Source organism: Ips typographus, linkage group LG4 (assembly GCF_016097725.1).
Source record: "Ips typographus isolate SLU linkage group LG4, UJ_Ityp_2.0, whole genome shotgun sequence".
Taxonomy (NCBI): Eukaryota; Metazoa; Arthropoda; class Insecta; order Coleoptera; family Curculionidae; genus Ips; species Ips typographus.
The window spans coordinates 13,918,074-13,935,862 of NC_138425.1; the positions used below are offsets into that span (position 1 = coordinate 13,918,074).

Genomic DNA, 17,789 nt, shown 5'->3' on the forward strand with positions numbered 1-17,789 from the left:
TCTTGGGACTAAGTAAATAGGTACCTGTATGGGCTGTTTCATTGTGACAGTGTTTTTTATTAGAAAAGGCATTCTTTTCTGTTCCTTCACATACTCTAGTTTCTTCAGAATGTTTCACGGGGCTCCTTGATAGTTGTAAACTGTAAGTATTAAGGAGGTGGCATTTTCAAAACTCTCCTCCCGAAACACACACATTATCTATCTAGTCTCACACGTAGTATCGCAGTAGTTACATCGAAATACTTTACATATAGAGAGATAATCTCTGGGAAACCTTTTGATTGACAACCAATGCTATCTCCCATTTTAGTTGCTATAAAATCCTCTGGCGAATGGGCTCCTTAACATCGCAGGCAACAAAATATGACCATTCGTAGTTTTAAATAAAATGTAGCCGTCACAGAGCAAACTGCATCAAGTCAAGGGATTGATGTAGTTTGCACTGTTACGTAGATCTAACTTTAAGTGGTTTTCTTCTTAAAACGGCTCATGTTTTATACCCAGAAGGGTGGCGTTTTCAGCAAGATAATGCAACAACCAAATATCTTAGATGGCTCAAACAGGGTTTCTTGTGTATCGTGCTTGAGAACAATATTGAGGCATAACAGAGATTATTAACGTTCGCACTGCTTATTTTTTTATTATTTGTACATATTTGTTTTAGTTCATTTCGATGAATTCAAGAAATTTAGTTGCTACCCAGGAAAGTTAAAGCAACTATTGCAAATTGAAGCTGTTTCAATCAGTGTTTCTATGATTTATGCAATTCTACATACATAACTATAAAAATCAATATTACAATGCATTTCGATAAGGTTTAACCCAAACTGTAACTCTTTGCGTTCAAAGTCAACCACATATGACAGATTAACCGTGATTAGTTAAGCTGCATATTCCTACTTGATTCGTTTTCTGGTTTATTAGGTTTTTATGATTTTTAAAAACCTTTTTACCTTAATATTTTACTATGTCTCTAACTTCTAACATCTTATTTTATTTTTTATGCATCCAACAGGCAAAACCTTCCATAGTAAGTAATTTATCTTTTTCTTGTAATGTACCGTACTTTCTGTCGACTATTGGCGTTTGGCTTATTTTGTTATATTACGAATTTAGCAAAGTATAGAGATAGTAACATAATTTTTTCGAATAGTATTGTAAACTATTTTGGGTTTAACTTTTGATTGCCGACATTAGTGGTTATTTAAGGTTCCGGACAATTAGATTATCGCAAAGTATTTTCTAAGCAATAATAGTCAAAACACATGTGCATGTCCTTAACCTCATATCTTCATTTACGCATGAGTAACTAGGTATTAGGCTCTGCTATTTTTTGCGTGTTAGATGATTCAAAAATTTAAAGTTTCTGTTAGTATAAATGTTTGAACTAACTCTTTAGGTATGATTATTCTCTAACTCCATATATGTATTCTACCGTATATCCTACTAAAAATTTGTTACTATACCGTTTAGGGTACAGCAACGGATTTAGTTGTTCAAATAGTTCTCATTGCCGAATCGATGAGACTCCAGGCAATGATGGCGACTTACGGGATACAAACACAAACACCCCACGAAGTAGAACCTGTGCAAATTTGGTCGTCGACGCAACTCGTTGAAGTCTATCAAAATCTGGGGGTCAACAAAAAGTTGAAGCTACGCGGCAGGCCGGAAAGGCCTGTTGGTAGTTTAGGTTTGTAGTTTTTAGTTTGATTTGAATCATATTCAGCCAAATCCGGATTTATAGCTTGGCGCAGCGTAAAACAACAGAACGTAAGTGTAGCGTTGCTTAGCAGAAGCTCCTTATGAAATGCAATTATTCTTTTTATGGGGTGACACATGTTTTTGAAGATTTTGTTGCTGGGTAAACTCGTCCAATTGACTGACCATGCATGTCCCTTTCCAAGAAAGGACCTCGAACAAATAGAAAATAACTAAATTATCCTAACTAAACACATTTGCAGTGTGTTATACAGGGTGATTCCAAAGTTGGTGCTTTCCTTTCACCTGTAAAACTTTGACACCCTGTATCTTCGTTATTGTTCATATTTCGAAAAAGCGCCAAAGGAAAAAAAACCTTATTTTTTGAAGCCCTATTCGCAAGTGAAAGGAAATCACCAATTTTGGAATCACCCTGTATACACTGTACATACAGTATTGCCAACTCGCATATGACGTAATTTTCCCTAAAGCTTTTCAAAAAAGTTGCCAGATTTTACTGAAATTTCCTAGATTTTTAGGTTTTTTGAAGTTTTGCTTTAATTCCACTTTCTTATACTTTGCAAATTCTTAAAGTGTCCACTTAAAATAATATTATTACGTCTACTCAACATGGATTTGATGATAACAAAAACAGAATTTTGACAATCTTCTACTCAAGAAGGTTTTAAGCAGGTTTTGTAGTTTTATATCTTCATGGAGTGGTATTTGACAGTTACCACCATTGTGACAGATATCGATGTACGCGTTACCTGTCAGAAATTAACTTATGAAGCATTAAAGTTCATATAACGTAGTTTAGCATTGATTTTTTTACTGTGTTAGTTTAATAGCTTAATAGATAAGATTTTGAGACAAATTTACGAGTAAAATCTGGCTGAAACATACATTTGTATGCCAGAACTTTCACTTAAACAAAATTGTATTCATAGACCTATAAACCAGCATTCAATTTGGCTTAAATTTGATTATGCCAAAAAACAACCCATAAAACTCTAAAATGCATAATAATATGATTTACACTAATTGTATTGCTGTTTGACAAGTTTTGTAGTTTTATAGCTTTATGGATCAGATTTTGACAGTTAATACGTTGGCAACAGATTAAAATCTGTCGAAAACATACATTTGTATAACAGAACTGCCAAAATTGTGTGTATAGACTTACAAACCAGCATTTAATTTGATTTTTAAATTTGGTTATGCCAAAAAACAATTCACGAAACTATAAAATGCATACTAATATGATTTACACTGATTGTATTGCTTTTAAACAAGTTTTCTAGTTTTATAGCTTCATGGAGTGGTATTTGACAGGATCCAGGTTTATGAGGTTTAAATATGAGTAAAATAAACAGTTATACGTCACGACTGTATAATTTCTATTTTTTAGCAGGTTTTCTAGTTTTATAGCTTGGTATTGGTGGTATTTGACAGTTACCACGATTGTTACAGATTTAAATATGTTCAAAATAGACTTATCAAAATTTCTATGATGCTATAAAGTACATTTAACACTAATTTAAACGTTTTTCAAGTGATTGTTTTAGCTTGATAGCTGTATGGATCCAATTTTTCCAGTTGACACATTTGTAACAGATTAAATTCGGTCCGAATATCTGTTTGTCAGAACTGTCAAAATTGTATTCATACCCTTATAAACAAGCATTAAAGATCATTTGTACTGATTGTTCTGCCTTTAAGCAGTGTTTTGTTGTTTGATTGCTTCATGAAGTATTTGATAGTTACCACCATTCTGACAGACAATATATTCACAATTAGAGATGGGAATGTGAAAACACCAGATGCATATTATTGCACCGAGTGCATTCATATGCCAATTGTCAAATTATGAGGTTTTTAAATATCATTTTTAGCAGCTTGGGTCAGTGACTACCATTTTAACTATTCATTAATAATAATTTAGGATCACGTAACTAATTTGACTATTTTTTAAACATCATTCTTTTTATCCTGTTGACATTTGAATTTTGACAGTTTCAAATTTAATTTGTTTGCGGTCACTTGACTGTTTTAATCAATTTAAACTTTGACACTTTAATTTTGACGTTTCGCAACATTTTTTTTAGTTTAAAAATTATATTTATCAGAGCCACGTGACTGTTATGTTCATTTTTAAACTCAATTTTTTCATCAATTTGAACATTGACATATTTAATTTGATGGCCCAGAGAATTTTCCATTTTAAACTGTATTCATTAGGGTCACGTGACTGTTTTGACTATTTTTAACAAAATTTTTTCAATTCGAACTTTGACAGATAAAGTTTGACGTCGGAGATAATAATTTTTAAGATCAAAAGTGCATAATAATATGGACATGTGTGGTTCCAAAGCCAGTATGTCTTTAAAGATTTAAAATTCTGTTTAAAAATGTAAAACGTGAAACATAAAAGGATAACGTAATTTCAGTTTGATTATTTATTTTGTTGTTTGAACAAGTCCATTTGACAGTTTTGTCATTAATATGTCACTAGTGTCATCTCTGAGATAGGCTGCCGACGCTGACGTAACGACACAATTTTGAATGCTCTCGGTGCATGTCCATGGCAATTCGGTGCAAACGAATGCACAAAATGTTTTCACATTCCTATCATAGACAGTTCAGTTACACGTCACAACTGCCAAACGACTCATGACACTATACAATTATAATTATAAATATTAATACAGGGTGAGAACTTTCAAGGTGACCCATCATTGGAATCTTGGAATTTGCAATAGTTACAGGGTTCGTTAAATTCAAAAAAAGTAGCGCCATTTAGTGCCCGTTCGGAATGTGTCTTAAAATCCAAGATATCTAGATGGGTTATCGAATTATTACAAAATTACTAAAACCTGTCATTTTAGTTGTCACTAACCGTTGACATTAGAACAAAATGTCAAATACCAAAAATGTATGGTACCTTTTGGCCCATTGTTTGACATAACGGAGATAATTAGAAAAACATGTGTCTAGGTCCTAGGGGGCGCCACTTTTGTTTTTCTTAGGGGCGCATATGGTTTTTTTCCTCTTTTATAAAAGGGTTTAGCATTCTAAATTTATCGTCAAACTCCTACAATAAAATTTCATCTTGTTCCCAAATATTAATACTAATTAAATAAAAAAATGGGATTTGCTGTGTTGTCCTTGTGTTGCGTTATGCTATGCTTACGCATCTATAAATTAAATTTATTTTCATATTTTTCCATGATTTAAGTTTCTTGCGCTAGGCTTGTGTTGTGTTGTATAACGCTGCGTCATTTTATAAATCCGGCTTGCTGGTAGCGCAATTGACTTCGTTTCAGGCTGATATGCAAGAAAAATGACAGAAAGTTAACATTAAACATTAACATTTTCATTAGAAAGCAGTGGTCTTCTATACATATTATTTCAGTATGGAACTGAAGTCAATGATTTTGCTGCATGAGACTGATTGTAAGTTTACTTTACATTTACAGGCACTAGCAAATTGTACAGGATTTGCGGGCAGACAATTTTATGTTACCCTCTTATTTTTGAGGTTTCTGACTTTTACTTGTACAGAGATATGGCTTTGCTGATTGACGACATTAAGACCGAACTTCAATTTGTTGGAAGGTATGTTATGTACGCACTCTTGTAAAAAATCTTGAATGTTTCCATAAGTTCAGAGAAACGAAATTAGAAACGGGGTATCAGCCTAACCATTTCGAATATAAATCGAAAATTTATTAATACCCCCGTTGGTTAAATAACTATTAAAAAATACGTCCAAAAGGCTTATATTTATCCCACAATCATATTTTAAAACTAAATAGTTCAGTCACAATCTTCCCTATCGAATAACGTGAATAACCCTGTATAACCTATAATTGTTACGCTATTACAAATTATTATTTAAACAACTTTTAGGTATTGGCGTTTATCAGGCCGGCCGACAGTTTGCTTATTGATTAAAGAAGAGCACATGCGAGATCCACAATTTAAAAAAATGCTTGACTTACTGGCCATGTTAAAAAAGGGTTATTGTGACAACGTTAAAGTGCGCATTGGACGTTTGCAGAATCTCATTTCCAGTTCTTGCATGGGTTTGTAATTATTTTGTATACATCCTGTATCCTTAATGGCATACTAGTATTTAACGGTGCGGTTTTTGAGCTCATTTTAAGACAAAAATAATCATATACCTAAATTTGCAAACTTTTGAGTTACAGAGTAGTATCCATAGTTTTCAGAAAAGCATTTTTTTTCACTAAACTTGTTTTACTACTCTATTAATAATAATAATAATAATATGCTTATTCATTTGCATTCTCAAACAATTATATTATTTTTACCAGTGGTATTAGTAGGGGTTTTGCACTGGATATTTTTGGAGAGAAAAATAGTATTACTTTCCTCTCTTTTAGTAAAAATATCTCCTTTATTAAAAAAGTAATTTTTTAAACTTAGTTTCTGCAATAAAGTTGTAGAAAAACGTATGTTTTTTCTGTAACTACGGTATTCTTTATGTTAGCAGGTACTAACTGAACTAAGATTTTATATCACAGCGTTACGGCCCGACTGAATTTTAATTTTAACAAAAACGTGAAATAAACAAAAATAATACTTTTTTATTTTTGATTACCGAAAGGCGAAACTGTCTGTGGACCTTCCTATCTGTATTCAAATCAAATTAAAACGTTTTTATTGCAATTCATTATTTGTTACCAGTTTGTTTTTGGGTAAACAAGTAAACCTTGAAGTTTTAAATTGCTTGACTCGAAATGCGTTGAAATGTGCTTGGAATATTGTCCCTAAGTCTCACTTCACTGACTAAGGCGTCGTACAACTGGAGCTGCGATAGTTTAAACCTTCTTGTTCGTAATTGTAGAAATTGGGCTTAAATTTGTATACCTTTTGAACTACAAAAATTTGTGAAATCCCTGGAAAAATATTCCTTTCCATTATCACAACAAAGAGAAGCAATTCTAGTGTTAAGTTTAGCAGAAACATCAGCAACAAATTGCTTCCAGCAGTCAAAAACTTCACTTTTATGTCTAATTCGATATACACTACAAAAATGTGAAAAATCATCTAAAAAGGTGTCAAAATAACGTTTCCCATCGCGGGTCTCAGGTGTTAAAGGGCCACAAATATCAGAGTGAATCAATTCCAAAACCCTACTTGAGTTTGGTTCACTTTTCTTATTAAAAGGTAACCGAGTCATCTTACTTTTAATACACACTTCACAAATTGATTGAAATTCCTTATTTGTAGTAACATTTTTACAAACAAAACCTGTAACCATATTATTTGACAATTTTATCATATTCTGATATCCTAAATGCCCTAAGCGCTTATGCCAAGTCATCAAATCAGTTTGTTTATTCAATGTTAATGCTGAACATTGACAATTGGTTGCTTCAAACTTCCTTAACTTGAATGTCAATTCATATAAACCATTAATTCTGTTCCCAATGTTCTGCATTCCTTTATTAATAAACACTTTTCCTGCTCTAAACAATACATCAAATCCAAATCTTTCAATTTTTTGTACTGTCATTAAATTATGTTTTAAATCTGGCACAAACAAAACATCTTTCAATGTTACATCTACATAACCAGTTTCGCTTTTTAACATTCCTTCAATATTTCCTATCTCTGTGGCAAAAACTACAACTCTATTCTTAGCAATATTAACCCTAAGTGGTTTGTATAACTTACGGCTTTCTTTGAAATAGTTTGCTACTTTAACCATGTGATCAGTTGCTCCAGAATCCAAGTACCATTTAACATTCCCTAGAGCAGCTTCTCCACTGGTCACCATACATGCAGAGGTCAGGAATGCAAAACCATCCTCCTCTTCTTGGTCCTGATCAGCTCTGTCCGCATTATGACCTTGTCGAGAACCCCCATTGTTGTTTTTCCAGCAATTTGACCTTTTATGTCCAGCCTTCCCACAGTTATAACAGTTGAATTTAAAATGTTGTCTCTGACCCATATTTTGACCATTCCTTTCAATCCAACTATGCGTTCTTTTCATATAATTTCCATGAGGTTTTTCTGATCCCTTTCCACGAGTATTAAAAGCTGAACTTGAATTTGTGTCTGGTGTTGATGTCATAACTGTTAAATTTTACTCTAAAATAAGCTATAAATTCAACTTGCAATGCTATTTATCAAATAAACAATAAACAGAATAATCCTCGTATTCCAGTTGCATGTTAGCGCTGGACGCAATGTTTAGAAACAGTGTTTACAGCTGTCAGGTGATATAAGAAACATATGGACGTGTCACTGAGCGTCAGAAATGTCAAATTTGGGGTTTTATTGAGGTGTAAATACAAGGTACAACTGTTTGACATTTGATAGTTTCATCTCATTGTTGGATGAGTTTTAATAGTTATCATAATAAGTGTCACCTGACTATAAGCCTGACATAACTGTCAAATGTAACGTTTTAAATTGTCATTTAACGTCACGACTGACAAATTTCAATCCGCAACCACACGAATTAAGCTTCTTGAGCTTTTCGACGTTGCCAAAATGACTGAACTAAGAGTTTTGACTTTGGCAAAGTTGGTTTGAATGTAATTGTCAAGCTTATCTATACTTATTCTTTATAGTGAAAAACTGATTTTTTTTCGGTTTGTGAAGGTTTCACGTGAGTTTAAAACTCCAAGATCACTCGTTTAAATTTCTATAGACTGAATTGTTGCAAAGCCTTACATTTCATTTTATTTTTGGAATCTACATGAAATATTAAGCAATATTGTTTATATCAACTATTAGATGTATTAACTATGGGGTATAGTTCCCATAAAGTTGAAGTGAGCGAGAGAATGACAGGGGTTTCCGTCATTTCAATAGAAATTATCTTAAGAAGAAAATTATCCGGAGGTAAAAGTACCGACCCTTAATATACATATAGTTTGTTAATGTTTCGTTAATAAAAATGTATTCTACAAAATAATATGCTGTTTAGAATTTATTTGTGCAAATTAAATTTGAAAACAAAGATTTACACTGCACAACTGACAAATAAAAAGAAGAGTAGAGAATATTCTTGATACATTTTCCATAAATTCTTCGTGAAGAAAATTACCTAGGCCATGTGAACACCAACATTCCATTTATGGGTTAAACTAGACTGCTGGCCGTCCAATAGAAACCGACCACCTAAAATTTTAACTAGAGAGAAATTTCTGGATTAGGGTATCAATTAGAATCAGTCATTTAAAAAAAAAAATTGAAGCTTTAGCATTCTGTTCGCAAGTTAGGACGTCTAGGACATAGCTTGAATCCTTTTTTTACTTAAAATGAGTTCAAAAATCGCTTTCTAAATATTACCACTCATTAAGGTACATTGTATACTTTGTTTAAACGAAACTTAGTTTTGTTTGTATTATAGAACACTTGGATTTTATGAGTGCCTTAGAAGACTACACAGAAGATTTTGCTCGTTTTCATCAACTCGAACATGAATACATTGGTTATCAAAGTCTCACAGATGTACCACGAGTTTCTCATTACAGCGACGAATTGAAAGATTACAGTGTTAGTTTGACGAGTAAACACGTACGGCTGTAAATTGATCCCATTTTAATCGCAGGAATTCAAATTGAAGTCGACTAATGAATTAATTGAACTTGTGAGAAACCAAGAGAGCATCTATGCTCGCGCCCAACTTTACGGGTTTCTAATGAAAAAGGAAAGCATGCACTTTGTTGTTGGAGATCGTACAATTGAGGAATGCTTGTTGAGTATGATTTTTTCATTTTGTGGTCTTTCCAAGCATTAATATGATTATAATATTTACAGGTCTTTATCACCAAGCTGGATGCCTCAGACACTGGGCTGCTGTAAGGTATGTGAGCAGTTTGCTGCATCACACCGTTGACTCGATTAGTCCTTTTATTACGGCTGTTTTAGTTCATGGAAAACAGGTTAGTTTTTACTCACACTACATGGTCTTGTTTGTTATTCCAGGCAACACATTTTTGAATAAGCAACATTTTAAGTAACTTAGTTTTCATTGCATAACCGATCTTCATTTGGTAATCGGACATATGGCAACAAATCGAATTATTCGACGAATGAATTTATTGGGTTATACAGGGTGCCACAAATGTATGTGTAAATACGTGAATCTCGAAAACAATAAGACATTGAGTTAAATTATGGCAAAATTGCGCATAAGTATGCCGTCTTAAAGTTTTAAAAAATTCGATTATTTCCAGAGATTAAAAAAAAACGAAATTTTGGAATTTGGTTTTTACATTTTTTTGTTTTGGTTTATTTAGTGAGAGAACTGAAAGTAAATGACACTTTACCATTGACACTTTTTTTCCTCTACAACGTGGCAGAATCATATTCAACATACGACGTTTCAGCCATATTGGATTTTGACATTTTCGAATAGATCCATTTTTTGAAATATGAAAGTTATCTGGGCTTATAAGCCGTGGTCCAATGGAATTTCTTCCTGACGTTTAGTCCACATCTGCGGCGGACATTACCAAAGGCGATGCCGTAACGGTCGAAGTGCTCTTCTTTACCTCTCGACGATGACTGGCTCGATCGTCGTGGCAGATGGGTCAAGCAAGACTACTGCTTTTTAACCCCTCCCATCGCTGTAGACCAAATGATAGGTCTGGACACTACAAGTCCAGGAATTTTCCCTTTCGGGAAGTTTCCAGAGTTGCATCGGCGTCCTTTGTCCTGGGAGAAGGATGCCACCGCTGACGGAGGAACTCTTCTTGTCCTCCATTTCTTCTTTCTTCGTCAGCTCGTCCATCTCTGGTGGTCCTGGCAAACTATAGGATGTCCAAACAGCCGGCTTTCGTCCGTCTGTTTTTACATCCTAAAGTTTTGGGGAGTTAGGGTCTGGTGAGTGGGGGGTGGTTATCCCACTTTTGCGTAGGCAAAGCTGGGGAAAGTGCCACAAGTGCAGCCAGGGCCCAGTTTGCACCGGGATAACTGCGGTTTCTACCCAGATTTTGAAAATTAAATTCTCGCCACCCGGGGGGAAATTCTGGGGGAAATTGTGGTCCTCTTCTTGGCTGGTTGGTCCTGAATTGTAGTCTATCTGAAACAGAAATAAAAACTTGTTAATAATTACCCGTTATCTAATAACTGGTATCGAGGTCGTTTGTGGGTTGCTTGGCTCGACTGCTGGAGGTGCATGTTCTGCCACCCCAGTTGTTGATATGATCAGTGTTGCGATTCCTTTATCAGCAGGTAAAACGAGGATCTCTTTGTCTTGATTGAGTGTTTTAAGAGCTGTTCTTTCTCCAAAAGTGAAATTGCTTTTTGAGGGTGTTGCTCGAAGCAGAATCCGTGACGTTTCTGCTCTTATGTGCTCTGCGGTATGTATTGGCAGCGACCGTATTCCACTCTCCACATTTGCATTAATTTCCTCTACCGGCAGCTTTGCGGTTACTATCGCAAAATTTCCTCTTTTGGTCAAAACACTCTATTCATCAGCAGACAGTTCTTTTTGAGTAAGATTGACAATAGTTATACGTTTTCTGTCTTCAGGTGGTGCTTCTACTAAATTCGATTGCCGGTTCTGTTGTATCAGAGCTTCAAACTTCTTTTTTTGACGCTCTGTCGCTATGGCTTCAGTTATACTCCTGCGTTCGTGTGTTAAACGGTCCACTTTTTCCCAGTCCCAATGTAATTCGTTTGCCAGGTGAAAGTTGATATCCATAAGTGTATGGCCATTGCGTGCCAAGTCCCGGCGAGTGTCTTGTATCTGTTCACGTAAAAGAGCTTGTTCGGTCCGATCGTAGATTCTCTTAGCGTGGTTAGATTGGAAAGTCCTTTTAATCCTGAGAAACTTTGGGGTGGTCTTGGTGGAAGAATTCAATTCACTCTGGAGACCGAAAAAGAAGGACGTCTACCTTTCCTGGATGTAATGGTGTCAAGGAAACCTAATGGAACACTGGCTCACACGGTGTACCGAAAACCAACAATAGTGGATCTAATCATCACCCTAGCCAAAAACGAGGAGTGATCAAAACCCTATCGGAGCGGGCAAGAAGGATTTGCAAACCTTCAGAGTTAGAAAAGGAGCTTAAACATCTGGAAAGGGTTTTCGGGTAGAACGGATACAGTAGACAACAATTCAACAGAGCCACTCGCCCAAGAAACATCAAACTACGTGGACAACAAACGGGGGATGTTGAGGAGAAAGTTGGTTGGATTTGCTTACCACATACACAATGTCACGGATAGGATTGGAAGGATTTTAGAGAAGCACAAGGTTAAGACGGTCTTTAAACCAACCCGCACGATACAACAGAGTCTCAGATCGGCCAAGGACAAACGGGATCTTTTATCGGCCTCTGGAGTTTATAGGATCCCGTGCAGCTGTGGATCTGTATGTATTGGAACGACTAAACGTAGTATCAACACGAGAATAGCAGAGCACAAGAGAAGTTGCAGACTAGGACAGACCGAGAAATCAGCGTGGTAGAACATGCATTTTCCAGAGGGCATGATATTATACACTGGTGTAGATACCTTGCGCCAGACACCGTGCGCACCGTGTCGAGCAAGTCATCGTCGAGAGGTACGGAAGAGCATTTTATAATGTCCGCCGCATATATGGACGGAACGTCAGGAAGAAATTCCATTAGACCACGGTTTATAAGCCCGGATAACTTTCATATGTCAGTTTGGTTAATTAGTTTGAGGGTTTAGCCGCGAAAGGGCGTCAAAGTTGAGTTCTTTTTTTTCACACAATTGTTAATAACTCGCCAATGTGGTACACTCTGTGTAGACTTTTATACATTAATGAACAGCTAATTAAGTGGGTTTTCTAACGTAATGGCAACTCTAGTTGGTTGATTTATTAGTTGAGCCGTTAGAGGGCGTCAAAGTTAGTCCACTTTTTTAGTGCATTGTTTTATCGTAAATAACGCGCTTATTTGGTAACTTAACCAGTTTTTTTCTCAACCTTGAGGAGCCAAGTAACTGAACAGTTTTCAACTTCTGGCGACATTTTAAAGGATCAGAATCCACTAATACCATTTTGGTATTTCTGACCTGCAAGAACAGTTTGAGAACTTCTTCGAGACTCAGAAGGCAGCTTGGAAGACATTTTGGCGTTTCTGAGCTGCAAAAAACTGTTTAAAAGAATTTTTTTTAAGGATCAGAAGACAGTTTTGGAGCTACTAGTACCATTTTGATGTTTCTGAGCTGCAAAAATTAATTTGAAAACGAATGCATCAATCTTGGTATCACCCAAATAATACAAAAACCTTGAAAAACGGATTAGATATTTGGATTTTACGTTAAATTTTCTATGGGAAACTATTTGTAGTTCTTCTGCGTCGCTTATAATAAAGAAAATACAAGGGAGGTTCCAAATTGTCATAATTTGAAAATGACCTTGCAGCTCAGAAACAGGAGCAGATGTGGAAGGTACGACTACTCCATCGTTTCTTCCACTTCTGCTGCTTCCTCACAAAAATCGAGCACAGATTTGCTAAAACCGCGTCGTTCTATCTTTACTACTTTTGGAGTCTAACCATCAAATTTGAGACACCCTGTAAAATGTCGATAATACTTTCAAAGTCTGCTTTTATTTATTGTAATTTAACCTAGTAATTTACCATTCTAAAAGTTTTCTACTTAAAATTTGACTTAAAAACACGAATTTCAGTTTATTTACCGACTTTACAAATGTCAAATTTTGAGGCTCAAATTTACTAGAACAGCCTTTCCGAGAATATTCCAATAGTGCTCTAAAAACATATTTAAATTTCCATAGAAGGTCAATCTATTGATAATGTAGCATTTCAATTGACATTTGTAAAATCGGTAGAATACTGAAATTAGTTTAATTAGTTTTTTAAGATTAAACTTTTTGTGGAAAACTTCTGGAATATTATCAGGAAGGATATAGTAGTAAATTTGGGCCACTACATTTACATTTGTTAAATTGGTAAGTTACTAAAATTAACCTTTTTTTCAAATTTCGAATGAAAAACTTTTTAACCAGAAAAATTATCAGCAAGATTATTTCAGTAAATTTAAGCAATAAAACACATGATACATCACCGTAATAAAAAAGCTCTATTTGAAAATGTCAAAATTCAATATGGCTCCTATAAGAACAATGAACCATAATCTACGGTAACCAAAAACTGAAACGTTGGATATCAAATACGATATTGTCACGTTGTAGAGGAGGAAAAGTGGCAATATACTAGTGTCGTTTATTTTTCGTTATCTTATCAAATAAATCAACAAAAAAAATCAAAACTGATTTTCAAAATATGTATTTTTTTTATTCAGAAATGAATTTTGAGTCCGCGTTTGAAACAAAAAAACTCATCGATAAATTACACAATCTTAAAATTACCTAATATTTGTATTAAAAAAATTGTTTGATCCATCGGTGCCCGTCGCCGTGAAATTAATTTAAATGAAATTTCAGCTTACTGTAGGTGTTATAGGCCAAAAGGAAACGGTTTTTGATAAGCCTATGACTCCATCGGAGATCCAGTCCGTGGTCTATAGTACTATACAACCTTATGACGTAATCCAAGCGGTGTTACAACAGGAAGTGACTCTTTATTGTGGACGGTTAATCTCAACTAATCCAGAACTTTTTAGAGGTGAGTAATATTTATTAGTTGTGATTTATCACACATTTTCTTAAATTCCTTAATAATTGTTGAATCTGTTGGGTCAAAATTTGAGGTCTCTTCAAACCAAACGTCTGCTTGCGGTTTGGTGCTCGTTTCGGTACTACAGGTTTTACAAGATAAAATATAAAAGTGTGTTTTTAAATTATCGATGTTTTCCATTATCGAAATCCGCCGAGATGCACCCAACTCCCTTCATGACCAATCCCAGGATGAATTCATCCATAATGTCAGCTACTACGGCCACCACCTCAATATCCATGGTGCCGATTCCAAGAGTCACTGTCGTTTCTCAGTTCTATGAGAGTTGTCAGTTCTCTTTCCTATGAGAAATCTTGGGTTTGTTACTAAGCCGCATCTTATCACTGATCTTGTCGCCCTTGATATCGACGAGACTCATTTCCCTTCCGCATCCTGAATTTTCATCCTGGGGACTCCAGGATTGTACGCCTTGTACGCCACTCGCCGAATGTCGTCCCCTTACATCGGAGAATTGGAGTTTTCCTGACCCCCTACTGGTGACCTGATATCGCTGGTGACCTGTTGCGCTCATGGGACCGTGATCTGGGTTCTCGACAGTTTCGACTAATGTGTCCTTCTCCACCACACTTATAGCAGCTGAATGGTCCATCTCTTGCTTGACGGGCTCGTAATTCTCTATTTTGCTGGGTGTGTAATGTTTGTAGTAATTTCATCATCATCTCTTCAAGTGCACGAGTCAAGTTTTTATGTCCGGGTTGGTCGTTTTCGTCAACAAACTTGACTTCCCTAATCTTATCCTTTCGAGATGCGATGGCTTTCTTCGCTGCCTCAAACTCGAAACTCGAAAATTACTGGATACTGATTTGTCGCACAAATTCCTCAGGTACACTACGGTATGCCAGTATTACCATCCTCTCGATATCCGCGCAAAATTCTTGTAAACTTTCCGAAGAACCTTGTGTACGGCTCTTTAATTGGCTCTGGTAGACTTTGCTAAGGTGTTTGTTGCCAAATCTGAGCTCCAACATGCTCATGAGCGTCAAATAATCCGGCTGGCTCGTCTCTGAGACATTCTGAAGTACGTCCAAACCTTTTTTCCTTAAAGCACACACCAGTGCAGTTGTCTTGTTGCTGGTGTCCCATCCGTTTGAAATTGCCGCTGCCTCAAACTGACGCTTGTACATTTTCCAAGATGTTTCTCCGTCGAAAGTAGGTGGTTTCATGGTTGAACTTGATCCGGGCTTTGATTGAACATGGCTACTATTAAGTGCTTGTCCTCCCTCCTTTAATCTTCCTTCCAAGTGTGCTACTCTTTCGTAAACTTCATCCATAGCTCCCCGAACTAATAAAGCAGTTTAACATAAACCATAAAACGATGATAAGAACAGAATGTGGTCTAACAAGAGAACTTAAAATCTCATCCGGCGTTAGATAGGAAGACATAAAAACCAAAGCCGCCAAGACAGGAGCTTAAGCGTCTGTTACCAAAAGGAAAATGAGAACAGCGGAGATTAAAATCCTAAGAACAATAAAAGGAATCACATGGGAACATACAGGATAGGCAACGGGAACAGAGTGAAGGACGTCATCAGATTGTTGAGAGAGAGAGAGAGACACCGGTGCTGGAGATACCACATAGAACGAATGAGTTCATACCGAATTGCAAAGTGGGCCAAAACACAAGCGATAGATGAAATGGCATGAAAGGTGAAAATCACAGGGTTATGTCCTTTTACACGAAGAAGAAGAAGTAGAAACAAAAAATACAATATTATAACGCCCTTTTCTTACCTGTAGGGTATTTTCCACCAAATACACTTTGGAAGGTCAGGTATGCCTTGGGCGCCACTGAATTATTAAGTGACAGTAGGATCAATGGTGCCTTGGGGTAGCTTTTAAACAGTTAAACAGTAGAAGAAAACAGGAAAATTATGACATTTACAAAAAAAAAAACGATTAAAATTTAACACAGAAAGCAAAGATGGATTGAGGTGTGCAAAGAAGCGGTGTTCATCAGTGTAACACTCGGTAACCTACTCGACATGCCCTTTTTAATCCGATCTGCGGCTTCCACACCTGCAGGACAATTCGGTGGAAGTAATTGTCGGTAGAATGGCCAACAAAAGACTCCTTGCCTAAACTGAGGGTAAAACGGGGCGCGGAGAACTAGGCAGAAAGTTATTTTACCCTTTTCGCGCGGTCTAGAAAATAATGCTATCGGTTAAACAAAGAAAAACAGAAAATGACAGATTTAGAATGGTAAACCTGATCATAAATTAGTAACTTTGTTACAATATTTTGTTTTCTATTTTTTTCGAATTTCAGAAGGAAAAAAATTAGATATAGAGTGACATATTTAAGTTTTCCTCCTGTATACCACACTTGGGCTATGTACTGGCCCTAAAGTTACTGTGACTATAAAATAGAACAAATTTCATATAAAATGGACGTATTGTATGAGGCGGATTTAAAATAATTTGAAAAACGAATCAATTTGCTTTTAATTTGCTCCAACGTATTCTCTGCATTATCAGTAGTTGTAAATTACTTAAGGTATACAGGGTAATTCAAATTCGACCCTCACCATTGGGATCTCAGAAACCATAAGAGATACGAGAAAGTTTAAATTGGGGCAAAGTTGCGCAATATAAAGCTCAACCAAATGCTGTTTTAAAAATTTTGATTTTCCGAGTACTTCCGAAGATATCCGAAAAAAACTGAAAATTTGATTTTTTGTTTTTATTTATTTCTAACCTTATTTGAAGAGATATCCCAAAACTAAAAGCATCTTTTCATTGCCACTTTTTCCTAGCTATTCGATGATGGATACAAATTTGCCACACGACGTTTCGTTTTCTGTCAGTCATCATCAACTTTCTTTTTTCTTATGGGCGCCATATTGGATTTTTAGCCCACCAAATAGTACGTTTCATTCTGATTTTAGTGATGTATAATAACTTATGATTTGCTTCCTAAATAACAAAATAATTCAATAAAAACTATTTTTACTTTAGTTATTGGCTTTGAGTTAATGGGCCGTTTTAAAAAATGTCATTGTTTGACAGTACTTGTCAAACACGATAATTCGGACGATCATTAGAGAGTCAATCATAGTTAAAAATGTATCTAGAAAAGAAACCCCCGCAGAAAATGTTATTATTATACAAGCATTGCTGAACTATTTAGGTTAATCAGAAAAAGAGATTTGTTAGCATTATCTCTAACTTAAAAGGCTTATTTATGTTTCCAACAGAAAGATCATCATTTTAGGAACTTCATTTTTTGGCAAATTTCAATTTTTATAATGTTAAGTGCTAGTTTATAGTTATTTATTTTGGAAGTGACAAACCATTTTTTATTCATTCATATTTATTCGAGTGAATAAACCGGTTTAAGTCACGTGTCTTATACAGTATTTTATTAAATTTCGACTTCTTATATAAAAAAAAAACTAAAATTACAGTT

General features: G+C 35.4%; 1 protein-coding gene across 4 annotated transcripts in view; it reads left to right on the forward strand.

Moving 5' to 3' along the window:
* LOC145727703 (putative phosphorylase b kinase regulatory subunit beta) overlaps window positions 1-17,789 on the forward strand; it is a 51,349-nt gene that overhangs the window by 14,447 nt on the left and 19,113 nt on the right. For 2 of the 4 annotated variants that reach the window (XM_081977512.1, XM_081977508.1), the window contains exons 11-18: window positions 1,016-1,030; window positions 1,474-1,693; window positions 5,181-5,319; window positions 5,614-5,789; window positions 9,095-9,240; window positions 9,293-9,446; window positions 9,505-9,629; window positions 14,132-14,312. In XM_081977512.1, the coding sequence (XP_081833638.1) occupies window positions 1,016-1,030; window positions 1,474-1,693; window positions 5,181-5,319; window positions 5,614-5,789; window positions 9,095-9,240; window positions 9,293-9,446; window positions 9,505-9,629; window positions 14,132-14,312 (1,156 nt within the window). The remainder of the gene's footprint in view (window positions 1-1,015; window positions 1,031-1,473; window positions 1,694-5,180; window positions 5,320-5,613; window positions 5,790-9,094; window positions 9,241-9,292; window positions 9,447-9,504; window positions 9,630-14,131; window positions 14,313-17,789) is intronic. The other 2 variants (XM_081977509.1, XM_081977511.1) reach the window with 2 other exon arrangements.